The sequence below is a fragment of the Pelecanus crispus genome, chromosome 2 (assembly GCF_030463565.1).
Source record: "Pelecanus crispus isolate bPelCri1 chromosome 2, bPelCri1.pri, whole genome shotgun sequence".
NCBI lineage: Eukaryota > Metazoa > Chordata > Aves > Pelecaniformes > Pelecanidae > Pelecanus > Pelecanus crispus.
This window is the reverse complement of record NC_134644.1, coordinates 22,021,467-22,035,770: the sequence shown is the minus strand read 5'-3', so window position 1 is coordinate 22,035,770 and position 14,304 is coordinate 22,021,467. Positions and strand designations below refer to the sequence as shown.

General features: G+C 37.8%; 1 protein-coding gene across 1 annotated transcript in view; it reads left to right on the top strand.

Annotated features, from left to right (window-relative positions):
* PLXDC2 (plexin domain containing 2) overlaps positions 1–5,615 on the top strand; it is a 289,801-nt gene extending 284,186 nt beyond the window's left edge. Inside the window, exon 14 of the mRNA XM_075705348.1 lies at positions 5,328–5,615. Within this exon, the coding sequence (XP_075561463.1) occupies positions 5,328–5,444 (117 nt within the window). The 3' untranslated portion in view covers positions 5,445–5,615. The remainder of the gene's footprint in view (positions 1–5,327) is intronic.
* The last annotated feature ends 8,689 nt before the right edge of the window (positions 5,616–14,304 follow it).

Sequence of the window (14,304 nt, the reverse complement as noted above, 5' to 3'; positions counted from 1 at the left end):
GGTAACTCTGAGCACACCAATGCATATTATGGGCAAGGTAATTGGCAACAGAAAATTATTTCCTTGTCTTGAGAAAGTAGAAGGCCTGGATATCCAGACAGATTAACAGTGGACAACTTAGACTAATGGATCTTGATGGTATCAGGTTACTGATACAGACATTACTATAGCTTTTTTTTTTTTCCCCCTTTTCTTAATCCATTTGTGTAGGTTTTTACAATTTGTCTGGGATTTTGACAACTAATCTGGAATTTGGATGGCTCTGTATTTACATATTTCCAGTTAAGTGATTTAATCAGGTGTTGTTGGCAAAGTGTGGTTAAAGAATACAGCTTTTAAATAGATTTAAATGTCTTTATACCCTTAAATGAGATAAAGAACTTGACATCAATGGTTATGTAAGATGTAACCTTCAGCAGAAACCGTAAAAAAGTCCTCTGAAAGTTTGAAAGGTTTGAAATATGGGAAAATAATCAATAGATAGAGAAGACAAAGTTGCATCAGAGCATTCCACCTAAAAAGTACTCAAAAACTTCAGCTTTTATGTAGTTTAGTGGGAAATCAAGTTTGCTAGAGAGGTCTGGAGAGTCTTTCAAGTTTTAATGACCTCATGCTAATTCAAGTATTTATACTCACATAATCTCAGTTTGGAAAGAGAATGAGTGTGTGTCTTGGTGAAATCCACTGTTCAAGTTTACTGCTGAATAGGAGTGAAGAGCTGATCCATGCACAAGCACTCCAGGATTTTCTGCTGGTTGAAATATAGGAAGGAACTTTTGATAATTTTAGAAAATTTTCAGAACAAAGTGTGTATGTGGCAGGGTTGGGGAGATGGCAGAGGGTCAGGTTTTTCATTATTTTTTCACTTCACTGCTTTTCTGACATTGTAGTTCTGTACAGAATCATGTTCATTCCATTTTTCTGTACAGAATGAAAGATAGGATGAGAATGGGATGACGACTGTAGAGGATAGAATGTAAGAATATCAAATATGTAATACATGTTGCCAAGTTCCTTCTGCCCATTACTGATGGAAACTTGTCTTCATGCAGATGTATGAAAGGAAATGTAAAACCTTAGAATTACTGCAGCTAACAAAATATGCATTATTACAATTGCTTTTAATGAATTACCGTCTCAGGTGAAAAGTGTTAACTGGCAAAAGTTTTAGAGATAGTGTAATGTCAGCACCAGAATCTCTCTGGAGCAGGGCATCAGTCTTCAAATACCGGTATTTCAATACGACTTTATATAACTGTCTTTCCTCCTGTAATTGATCTTGTATATTGCTTATCCCTTACAATTCATTTTCCTATTACATGCACAAAGTAGATCTCATTTCTTGTTTATGTGTACTCAGTTCATTCTTTTCAAATATTTTTAAAATCCATTAAAAAATCTTGAATTGATTTTGTACCAGCTTCTTCACTGGAAGCCTGAATTGACCACTTCCTTTGTTTTCAAGATAATATTAATTTGAGACACTGATTTTTTTCTAGTCTGTAAGTCAGTGCAGAAATACATAATTCTTACTGGATTTTACCTCTTTACTGAATTGTAGCAGACTGTTCCATTCTTATTTTTTAGTTGTATCATTGGTGAATCTGGTGGCTTATAATAGGTAGGAGCCTCACTGACAGTAGAAAATAAATGGCTTCACTTTAAATGATCCCTGTACAGTTAATAGAGGCCCGTAACATAAAAACTAATGGGTCCTTTTCCCTTTCCTTTCTTTCAACATGATCGTGTTTACCAGAAATTTCTGTGTAAAATTCCACCAATACAGTCAAACACATACAGCAAGCACTGACCTATCTGAGACTCTCCTGTACTTTTCAGTTTGAGCCACTCCTTTCTCTTCTGCTTAAAAAAGTTACTGTTCAGCAGGAAATAAGATGGTCTAAAGCTAGCAATCTCAAAAAAAAAAAAAAAAAAAAGACAGTAGCACCAGAAACCATATTCAGATCATACCAAGTTTTGTTTAGACAATATTCAATTAAGTACACTCAGATATGTATCAAACCTTTTTTTTTTAATATGTTGTACTGAGATCATACTATTTTGATGGATAAAAGAGGCCCTATAAGGCTCAAAATTCCTTTATGCTGAATGATGTCAAAAGAAGAAGCTGGTCAACCATGAGAATACACTTGGAGACCTTTTTGTACAACAGTGAGAAGATACTCCAGCCTCCACCCTTTAGGATTCCTAGGTGAAATCCCCTTCTTTTCTTTCTCAGAAGTAAGACAAATAGTATCCATTCTGCCTCTAGTGCAAGATCTACTTAAAGACACTTGTCCTAACCTTAGCATTGCTGTAGGAAGTCAAATATGTTGCACAGCCACCAACAGTGCTGTAGACAGGCATAATGTAAGAAACATGAAATGTAGATCTCACTTTCCGTGGATTATCTGACTGATAGATTCTTTCATTTTATCTTATTGATCTTCAATAGGAACTAACTTTTTTTTTTTTTTTAATGTGTATCATAAATCATTCTTCTGCATCCTGACGTGTATCTTTGGCATCCAGGTAGTGTAAGGTCACAAGTGCTTTTCCCTCATCCTTATTTGCTTAAAATAATGAATCCAAGAAAGATTCAGTCCTATGAGAAAAATCCTATTCCTGCTTTCCTGCTTTGTAGTACACTGAAAGGAAGCAGGAGTTACGACTCTCCAGCCACAGCTCGGAGGATTTCCTCTAAGAGTTCTAATTCCAGAGGAAGAAGCATATTTTTTCCTGTTACATTGGATGACAAAAATAAGAAATTAGTTATAATACCCAGCTTGCTTTCTCCCTCTTTTGCTTTGCTTTTTTGGGGGGGTTTGTGGGGTGGACGTGGGGATGTGTTAGGTTTTTCATATCTTACTACTCTGCTTTGCAGAGAATAAAGGGGAAGAATGTATTAGGCGTTTCCTGAGCTGCTTCAGTAACTCAAGGAGTTTTGTATCTCCCAATATCAATTAAGTTACTTTTGGTTTTATCAATTAAAACTGTAATGTCTCTACAGTTTTTGGGGCATCAATACACAAGTCAATGAATCGATTAAATTCTCAGTGCTCTCTTTTGAGACTGGCAATGACTTACATTACCCACATGCACACAAAGAAGTTGAAATTAAACAGACTGTCACTAGGAATGGAAAATCTCACCTCAGGCATGAAGAGAAACCAGAGAAAGCTGCAATTGTACTATTTGGAGATGACCTTCAAATCTGTGGGTTTACTTCTGGAACAATAGCTGATGTTTATGTTGTATCACATTATATCATTAGAACTGATACACATCTGTTCCATATTTAATCATCTGGAAAGGCCAATTAAAAAGAGTAGCCCAAAATGGTAGATTTAGTTTCTAACAGAAACATAGCAAGGAAGTAGTAACTAATCATGGGTACACCTTAAAATGAAATTAGGGAGCAATTTAATAGATTAAAACTCAGCTCATCCTTATATGCTGTCTTTTGAGACTGTTTCTAATTATTTTCTCCCACTAGTTTTCCAATGGTTTCTCATTTTCTTTCTTCATTTTCTTTTTTCATTAGAGACCTCTTGGTCAAATTCTTTTCTCATATATACCAGTATAAATCTGGAATAAGTCCTTTACATTTAGCTGAATTATTCTTCATTTACTTTAGTGAGTCTGAGAACAGAATATGACACTTTTTCTCTAGCAGTAACCAAACTGTCCTTCTTAATTTTGAAGCCACGCTGAATCCAGCTTAGGTAGAAAAAAGTCTCTGAAGTTTGAATAGACTAAGTTTTCATATTAGAAAAAGACATCCATTAAGGAGGACAGTGTTGTGCCTTCCTACTTGGTAGGAAGGTGTTGCATTGAAAGGCCTGGGATTTTAAATTACCTGCCAAACAGAATTTAACACTGGATGCCTCAAAAGTAACCTGATCCTCCAATGGAAGAAAAAGAAATCAGTTGCTTTTATATTGTATCTTCCTAATGGTGATCACTGAGGAAGACTTTGTGCTGTACCCCCAGACAGCTGTGTGATCTGTAGGTAAAAAGATTCAGTGGTCCCCCAAGATTTCTTTAGTGGCTGCTGCCCAACGGCACCATGAGTTCCAGCATAATGCCATGGATGTGGCTGTTCTGTGGTCCCCAACACCACCCCTCAGCAGCATGAAATACTAGTAATCAAAAGGCAATCAAAATGGGGTATTATGGGAACAGAAAATCAAATGCAATGTTTATTTTGAGAAGAAAGGTCATAAAGTAAAATTGATTAGATTTTGAACTGTCAATGAGAATACAGGCTGTAACTTATCTTCACTATTTCTCTTGTTTTCCTGTGATGTTTCTATATAGGTTGCTGTATCTTCCAGCCCTCCTTCCAAGCAGGTTGTAACTGTTGTCAGTAAAGAAAAAGAAATATGTATCAGCATATTTGGCAGATAAAATTTTCCTTGGGGAATAATCATTTTAGGAGAGCTTTTTCTGCTAACTGACTTTAAGAAAGAGTTTCCCTACTTTCCTGAAAACTATTCCTTTTGACAGAATCTCAGCTTGGTCACGAAAAGTCTGAGCCTTCCCAGACATTAATTAGTTTGAAAATACAGGATTTTTAAAGCACTTTTCCTTCCCAGAGGCATCACAATCATACAAGAATTGTTTTATCTGCTCTAGAAAAGATCTATTTCTTTTTTCTGTTTATTAGCTCTTTTTAAAGCAGGCACCAAAGTTCCTGATGAAAATTGGTTATGACCTCTTAAGACCCTTGTATCCAAAGGTCGTAAGACTTCGACCAAAAAGGTTGCTTCTGTTTGAACCATCAAAGTAAGCTACTCATGTAGAAATTATGACACTTGAAATAGAAAGTCACTATTTTGGAAGTTCTGCATAAACATGCCTGAATTTTATTCTAAATACTTCTTGAAAGTACAGTTTCTGTGGACTCTGCTACACATTCTCCCGTGGAGTAGAGTGTGTTAGCAAATTCCTGTGCAGAACGAGGAAGTAAAAGCAGTGGACAGATCATTTAGGGGGTGGTGGACTAGCAGGTCTTTATAAGACAAAATTTACGGATCCACTGATCAATAGACAAGAGCTATTTCATCGTCTTCATTGCTAGGACTAGTGGCAATTATTTAGGTCTTTGAGAACATCCATCAACCACAAATTTAGGAAGAGGGATTAATTCCTCTGACTTTTGCTGCTGAACTGTGCTTCTCTGTTCCTGTAACAACTACACGGAGTGGGTTTTAGCATGAGAGAGAGACCAAAATTACAGAACATTGATAAAGCTTTTTTATTATTAACTTATTGTTGTACCCTTCATATTCTGAAAGTTTATTTTCTTGTTGTTGCTGTTACAGCGACGTCCAAGCAGATGGCCAGCAATGAAATTCAGAAGAGGATCTGGACATCCTGCCTATGCTGAAGTGGAACCCGTTGGAGAAAAAGAAGGGTTCATTGTATCAGAGCAGTGCTAAAATTTCTAGAACAGAACACCAGTACTGGCCTACAGGTGTAAGACATTTACTTTGCCTCTCTTTAAAGAAAAGGAGCCCTAAGCTGCTGTAGCCTGATAGAAAGAAGATTTTGGATAAGCTTTGTCCAAGAAGAAAAACTATCTAAGATACCAGATTACCACTGCACAGTGGTTTTTGTTAGTGGACTGAGACACAATGGTTCATGCAGAACACTTGTCAGTGGACATCTACGGTATCAGAACTATGGCACAAGTGCCATGTTATTGGCTTTAGGTATGGGGATGCACAGTAATAAAAAATATAATAAAGCTTTGGTGCACAAGGGTATTCCCCTTTGGTGTTGTTCTCTGGTATCTCAAAGACTGAGCACTGATCAGTGTTCACAGGTGATTGAGAAAAGTATCTCAATGCAGATAAAGAAGAAAAAAAGGAATTTTCCAGTATTGCTATAAGTGGATGTGAAATACACTCACTTTTCAATTCTAAATTAACCTACCCACCTGAGCAAGTCACAATATGTATGCTTTCCAGGAGCTGTACAATGTTTCTTGTACATTGCTGATTACTATCCTTCTAAACAACTCATGATATAGAAATCGGTAAGAAATGGAGACAACAGAGAATTTTCACAATGGTGAAATTATTTTATTTCATGGGCGTTCACGATGAAATTGGGCTGATTTTCAGTTTCAATGTTCACTAAAAATTAATTATCAGGTTGTTTCAAGGAATATCTTTCATTTCTGAGCAGTAGGCTGAAGTAACAGCAACAGACCCTTTTAGCTGCCAGAGATCTTATGGACCATTTCTTAGGCAATGTGATATGAAAAACAAGATTTTAAACAAATGGGTTTCTATCCGTTGCCATTTCATTGTGAGTCCTTACTGAGAAGCACCACAGACTTCAATGCACCCCTTCCAGAGATTCAGATACAAGTGTTATTGAACCCTGCTGATTCATACAGTGATTTTGTTTAATGCACATAGTAGTTGCATAAATATATATAAAAATATATTTTTTTTTATAGCTAACACAAGGCGGGCTCTTGTGACTGTTAAGACTGCATTTTTGTCATCCAGACAAAGGAAATGGATTGCATTACTGCATATTTCCACTGAGTTGTAAAATAATCCTTAATATTAGAATATTTTTATGTTGTGTAGGGAAGGTGGTTCATGTAGTTGCAGTGCCATAACCTTTCTGCCTATTGGAATCACTCTTTCTTTAATATCGACCCTTTCCCTCCCTGTATAGGGAAAGACAAGACTATAAATTCACACCATCAAAAACAGTTACTCCTTTCATGGAAGGGGTTAATACACACTGAGACCCAGATCTTCCGTGAGGAATGGGAACCTAACTACGTTGATGATCTGGGCCTGAGCTACTAAAATATTAAATTCAGGTATTGTATGTACATTTCATTGTAGTCGTTGACTATCAAATTTTTTACATACTGTACAAGGCACTTGAATCATTTTAAAGTGAAGTATATAGCATTTGCAGTTTCGGATCTCAAGCAGTTAAAAAAAGTTGTAGATACCACCTTAATAGTACAGTTATTTACATTTCTTGTTGATGCTTGTACGGTCTAAATTTGATTACTTAATGCTGTTTTAAAAAAAACAAACATGATTTTTACTTGTTATTTTGTTCAGTAAATAATACAATTCTGTATTCTCTGTATTCTTTTATTTTGTGTAACACACTTTTATTTTCATCTGTTTTAAATCATCTAGCGTGAGATTGAAACTGTTCAAAACCTAACTGGTATTAATCTGAAGGTACTAACAAACACATTGTCTTGAAGCCTGGTGAAAAGCCTGTGGCAAGTATTCATTTCAATTTGTGTGGGTCTGCTGCACCCTGTTTCTAATAGGTTGGGATTAAGTTGCAGGCTGTTAATTCCAATAGCAATAACCAAATGTGTGCATATATATATATATATCTGGTGACACTCATTTTTAGTAAATAAAAAGGTATCAGTGCACATCATTTAGACACATATTTGGTGTGCAATACTTAACATTAGTTTTTCTAGGAATCTTGGAAGTCATCAGCTAGGGTTCATTGGCCAAATGAAGCAATTGTAGAGCTTCCATTTGAAGCATGCTAGAATCCTGTTTTAAATAATTTTTATTTCAGAGCACACCTTGGCAAATTATACTAAGACATTTACAAACTCTACACAGTACTGCGATAAGTTCAAAGGTTATTTCATATAACTAAAGAAGATTTATATAATTATGGGTTTACAGGTCTGCACTTTGGCTGATTAACTCATGTATTTCATGTTTTCACCCATGTATGTAATACATGTCATGCAACGGAGCTGACAGTATGTTTGTAACATGATTAGACAAACACAACAACAATTTTAAAATCTGGTATTTGTTTACTTTTGGTTTAAGGCCCTCTTTCACAGCTGAAGGATGTTTATTAGTATTTGCAAACTAATTTAAATTTCATACTCCTTCGTAAAATAATAGCAATTATTTTTTTCACTCTTTGTCCACTTCTCATAATTTGGTGGCAGATTTCACTGGTCTATGGGGAGCATCATAGTGTACTTCTTTTGATTTTTACCATGATGTTATATGCTATGGATTATAACACGATGAGTTGCTGGATTTATTTAATGACTGATAGGCATATGCTTATGTCTGATAAGAACTGATATCTGAAGAGAAAACTTCCTGCGTACTAATGGATGTATAGTGTCTCATTGGTGTCTGCTTTGATATATTCCGTGGTATGTTCTATTTATCCCAGTAGGCAAAAGTTAATTAAGTAATCTGTTGCTGTTTTGTAATTCCATCTGGTTTTCTAATTTTTTAATAATTAAAATTGCCACATTAAAAATTGTACAAATATTAATCTATAGGTGTGATGAAATATTGAAATTAACTGAGAATCCTATTCTTATCATTTTATAAAGCACCAGGTTAATTGATCCAGACCAAAAAAGTCTCATGTAACCCCCTGTCAGAGATCCAGCTGAAATGTTATTCAACAATTCGTAAAGAAATTTCCATCCAGGTGTCTGAAACAGTGGCTTCACTAGCATTCCCACTGGTCCTTCATTTGAAAGTACTTCAGAACATTTTGTTTGTTTAAATGCTTACTTACAGTCATTTGTTCTAACAGTTATTTTAACTCTTAAACTTTCCTGTAAATTTGTGTATCTAATGCGTGTAATGATTGCAAGATCTCCCAAAATTATCATTTCTTATTATTTTCCATTTTAGTGTTAAACGTTCCATAACACCTAACACTGTCAGTGCTATGCTTCAGCTCATTCTGTTTCACAGAAAAAAGGAAAATTTGAACTACAAGGATTCAAAGCTCATTACTAAGTAGCTCTTTAAATCTCAGTAAGATGAAACAGTAAATCAGATGCATGTATCGCACACAGAGGTTGTTGAAAAAAGACCCTTACATTTGCAAAATTGTATTCCGACATTAAGAAATTCTGGAACTGCAGAAGTGGAATTGTAATTTCACTCTCATGTGCATACATATAAAGATGTGGTCTTATTGAATTGCCTGCTGTGTTTCTCAGTGCACCCTATGACACATTGGAGTAGAGAATGCAGGCTGTTTGTAAGAAGCAGCTATTCCATATTTTTCTCCTCCTTGCTCAAATTTTGTTGCACTTTGTTACATACTGGACAAACTCTGTTCAGAAGACTTTTCTTTCATGGACTTTTCTTCCTTACCCATCATCGTTATACTTGGGGGATACATACACCTTGATTTATTTGTGTTCTGAGATTCCTGTGAAGGGATACAATTTTCTAGAGAAGACCAATATGAAACTGTTCTTCCTTTTCTTACAATTGCCTTCCTCATTCTCAATAGCTTCTACTGCAAATTACATAGGTGTCTTGTAAGTAACAACCTCCTTCATTGCACCATTATAATTTGGCTTCAGATGAAGTTCATTTTCTACAAATAACGTGTGTGATGGAATTCTGGGGAAAAACATAATACATCACTGTATTTTGAAAAATTGTGGAAACCAAATTAAATTTTCACAAGCTGAACAGAATATTTGACTTTGCAAACATCACCTTTATTCCTTGGTCAACAGAGTTCAAACCATAAAACTCACTCTACAAGTATCTGAGCCAGCTGAATAGTTGAATCACTAGTTTGCCATCCAAATGTGGACCACAATGGAAAAGGAAACAGTGAGCCAGTTTGTCAGTGAGCAGGGAAGAGATTTTCTTTACAGCAGAGTAATAAGTCTTCCAAGCAAAAGGTGAGAATATTCCCATATTCTATTAGAGCACCTCTAGAATAAGCAAAAGAAGCTGTAAATAACAACGTCCATCTTTTTTATTTGTAGATAATCTCTAAACAAGGCTCTGCAAGCAGTTGTCATAGGCTGGCAGTATTTCACATAGTAGGTGACTGACTAGAGAATGCAGAGTGCCCCATGTTGGTTCATGTTTCAACTCACAGACCATCAAAGGAAAATTTCATTTTGAGTGCATGCAGTGGCTGAAGCAATGGCTATGTTATTATTTTCTGACACCAGCAATGAAGCTTTGTATAAAGACAAGATTTGGCATCCACCGAGAAGTTATCTCAGCGGTGCAAAATCATAGTGCCTACAGCCATAGTATTAGCCATTAAGAGAAGAACTGGCAGAGGGCACAAATTCAGCTCAGATCAACACTTTTGCTCTGGGGGAATTTCTTGCTTCCAGTGAGGAGAAAGAATAACAGCAAGCACTGTTGTCCAGGGTAAGATCATTGGAATCCTTACACATGTGTGCCTGTTTGCAGAGAACTACTTGAAGATTGAAGCATAAAAAAATCCAGAATTAAATGCTACTGAGGGATAATATAGCATTCACGCTAATTCTCACGTTTTAGACAGTGACTTCAGGAACTAATACCTGCTACTACTTTTCTTTATGGATGTAATGGTAAGTTGGATTTGGGTGTTGGTTTTGGGGATTTGGGGTTTTTTTGAGTACAAGGAGGAGAAGGGAAAAATGCAGGAGGGGAGGGGAGGGGTGTCAGTATTCACAGATATTCTAGAGGCAGGGCAAGAAACCTTAATGTACAGCCTCGAGAGCATCAGTATCATGTGCCAGTGGCAGTGAGTCAGAACACGAGGTCTTTCTTCATGTCCAGCTCCACCATTTAAAAATCAGAAGTGTCACCAGAAACACTAGCTTCTGCTTAAATCTTCAGGAGTCCATATTTCACCTCGGGGGAGGTTTATGTCACTCCTTAGGGAAAAAAGCTTGAACCACAGGCAACATTTTAAGGTGGAACAGTGTGCCAGTAGTGCTTTACCACAAGCCAAATACAACAAAGCAGGATGCAGCTTGCATAAAACTGAAAGGGACAAATGAGATTAATTTTATCCAGGGCAGCCAATATCTTTATGGCTGGAGCACTGATCTAATATTCAAGTCTGTGGGCTGATTTGACTTGATCATTATCCTAAAGCTGGCCTTTAACTATCAGTTTATTGTCAAATCTTAGGAGCATTTCTTGACTTTCTAATTTTTTATGGAGTTGAAAACAGTTGAGGATGCCAAGTGGAATAAAGTATCTTTCTGATAGGAAGAGAGTCTCACCTCCTGATACAGTTCTCTCCCAGCTAGAGCAAGTGCTCCCCTGTACACAGCTCATTTCAACAGGTCTTGTGCTGACTCCAGGGTCTTTCTCAGGACATGTTTCACACTTTTCAATGCAATTCTCTGTCTCTTGCAAGATTTTTCAATACCTATCTTCTGCCTCACTTTTTTATTCTTCTCTTTGATTCTTCTCCACCTTTGATCTAACTCTGCTTTCTCACTACTTTGCTTTCTTGCACTCCTCTAAGCCCTGAATTACATGCCAAAATGACTACTTTCAGTGTCACTTGAAATAAGCCTCAATCTGAAGAATGCTCTACTTGATTTTTCTTCCGTGTGTGGTTTCTGGTTAATACAACTATCTGAAGGTAGATTTTCCTGTTACTGACTGAATTCTGTCCATGGGAGTGAGCAAGCTAAATTTTGAATCTCTTGGAAACTTTCTGTTTAGACATTTTGGTCAAACAAACTACGGTCTCTTCAGCAGAAAACTTGTCCCAGATAATTTTTTTAAAGCAGCAAAAGGACTTTAAAAGCAGGCCTCAAGACATTACTTTTAATTACATCCAATGAACTAAGCAGATATTTTTGCCCAATTAATTAATATAGATGCCTGGTTCTCTGTTGTCTCTCTGGGAAGATAAGTGTTTAGGGATATTAATTAAACTCTTCCCATGCAGTTTGCATTATTTCCTTTGGAGTAGCTCTTATACGAAAAACAAAAAGGCTGGTTTATTAATTGCTGATGTTAGTTTGAAAGAGACTTAGCTTATTGACTGCTTGGGTGGCACAATGTTTCCTCAGACACCTAGAAGTTGTTAGTAATAAATATCACTTGTGCCTATCTAGCTTTGTTGGGACTGCTGGTTTTATTACTAGGACATTTTTTTTTTCCAATTTCAATAAGAGTCATTAAATTTTGTTTTGGGAGATAGCAAATGATACTGTGATCCGATTGTCACATTTGACTACACATCAGCAATGGTGCCCTTTTATCTAAGCTTTTCAGCTTAAAGTTTTTCAGCTCTGCCTTGCCTGTGAGGACATCAGGATCACACCACACATCACACACGCCTGTTTTAGTGACAAAATGCAGCTTTCCAAAGGAAAGGTGTGCCTTTCATAGACATGTGGGTATTTTCACAATGGCCTCTTTCCAGAGGGAATCCTTTTCCTAGAGAGATGAGTCTGGCAGTCTAGGTTACAAACGGAGTGTGACTGAAAATAACATAAACCATGTAAAACATAAACCATGTGCAGCTGCAGTGTCACTGGATGAAATTACCTGCAGTGCTCATCAGTCTCGGGACTGGGGCCTCAGCCCAGCCACAGCCCCTCTTCAACGTGGGCTGTGGGCCAGGGAGAAGGCAGGGCAAGAGATGCTTGGAGGACTGCAGGTGCCATTCCTGCCTGGAGAGCAAAGAGGCAGCAGGGGCTTTCGCTAAGACTTCCATTCTCCAGAAAATGAGGGTGACTTCATGCCACCCCCTGCCTTGTCAGCACTGAGCATGAGCAAAGTGTCTCCTCAGCAGCCCTGTGAGGAAAGCACGGCAGGGTGAGATGGGAAGCATGAACACAGCTTTGTTTCTGTGCAGGAAGGTGCCCTGCAGCCATGCACATGCACGCTTGCACCCCCTCACACTCACCCACTTCTTCCACTGCTGTCAATGACGCATTTTGGGTTTCAAGTGTTTTCTCAGTGCAGGGCCTAGAGTAGTGAACCATGCAGATAATGCAAAACAAGAGCACTCTGTTACCATAAAACATGACACAAAGTCTTTTCACTCTGTTTCACTCCGTATCTCCTGCAGCACCAATCTTCATCCTGCTATGAGGACCTGTCAGATCTCCTCCCAGTACTTTGTCCTCCTCACCTGAGGTGTGGGTGAGCATGTCAGTGAAAGGTGGCAAGTGCTCAGGGCTTGACTTGGCCTGAGGGTTGCTGCCTAGAGGGAACCAGGCATGAAAAGGAGCCTAGTAGGAGCTGACAGTCTTTTAGAAAAGACCTAACACCTAAAATTTTAGCTAAGATTGTAAATTTTCCTTAGTGAACTGACTTTGATATGTAAAGTTGTTTGACACATATGACCAGCATTGGCCGAGTTATGCTACACAGCAGTGACCTCAAGGTCCAGAGCAATGAGGAGCACATGGTGTATCTTTAACACATCTCCACCTATATTCAGAGCTAATGGTGATCTCTGACCCCTCTTAGAGACTAAGCCTAGCAATTAGAGGTGATAGATGCAGCTCTCAGCCTGGGAGGCATATGAAGTGTCCTTATCCAGGAGAGCACCCCAACTAATGGCGTATACATTAAGCTTCCCTGACCTCTTTCTATAGAATCTGTTCCCCACCCCAGTGCAGAAAAGATGCAAGATTCTCTGGCCCCCAAAAAAGTGAGTAAGCGTGGGATGGGATTAGTCAACTGTAAAAAGGTCTGTGCCAAGGGACAAGGAGAGTGCTGGGTCCTGGATTTTGCTCTAGAGGTGGTATTTGAACTTGTAGAAGTAGGAAGCAGTTTTGGGTTCTGGCTCTGACTCAAATATACACTTAAATCGGATGCTGGACTCCCCAAATCAGTAAGACGCATTTTTTCAGGCATATGTTCTATTTTACTAGCAACAGCCTAGGCATAAAACACCCTTGCCTTGTATGTCATGTCATTTTTCATCAGCCTCATCCTCAGGAATCCAGTCCTCCAATATATAGATTTAGATGTACAACATTTGCTTGGGAATTTAATTCCTGGAGCTGATGTGGAAATGCTCTGCATCACTGTATGCTGTTCCCTGACTCGCTAAGTGCCTTAGGAGTGAGGACATGTAAAGCATTACTGCAGGATGCTGACATATTAGTGATGAGCATCACTAGGAATAGAGAACACAGATACACACAGACATACAGATACACAAAGAAAAGTCAAACTCTTCTCTCTGCTGCACGACAGGAAATCCTGAACGAGACTCTAATGAAATCAGATGAACCCTTCACTGCAGAAGTGATGAAGTGCTGTGTGGAGGCCAGTCTAGCTGCTGTCTATTCTAATGGTTTAGCGCCATCACCTTGTACTTTGGGAACTAAATGATGTATGGAGTTTTTATTTGTCTGGTCTGTGTCTTCTCTCCAGCCACTGCCTATTGCAAACTGGAAATATTCCAGCTTTTCTACTTATAAGACAGTGTATACACAAAACTGAGGTTTATCAACACAGTTGTTTTAATAAAAGTTCTATCAGCTGTCCCTATATTGAAGAAGCA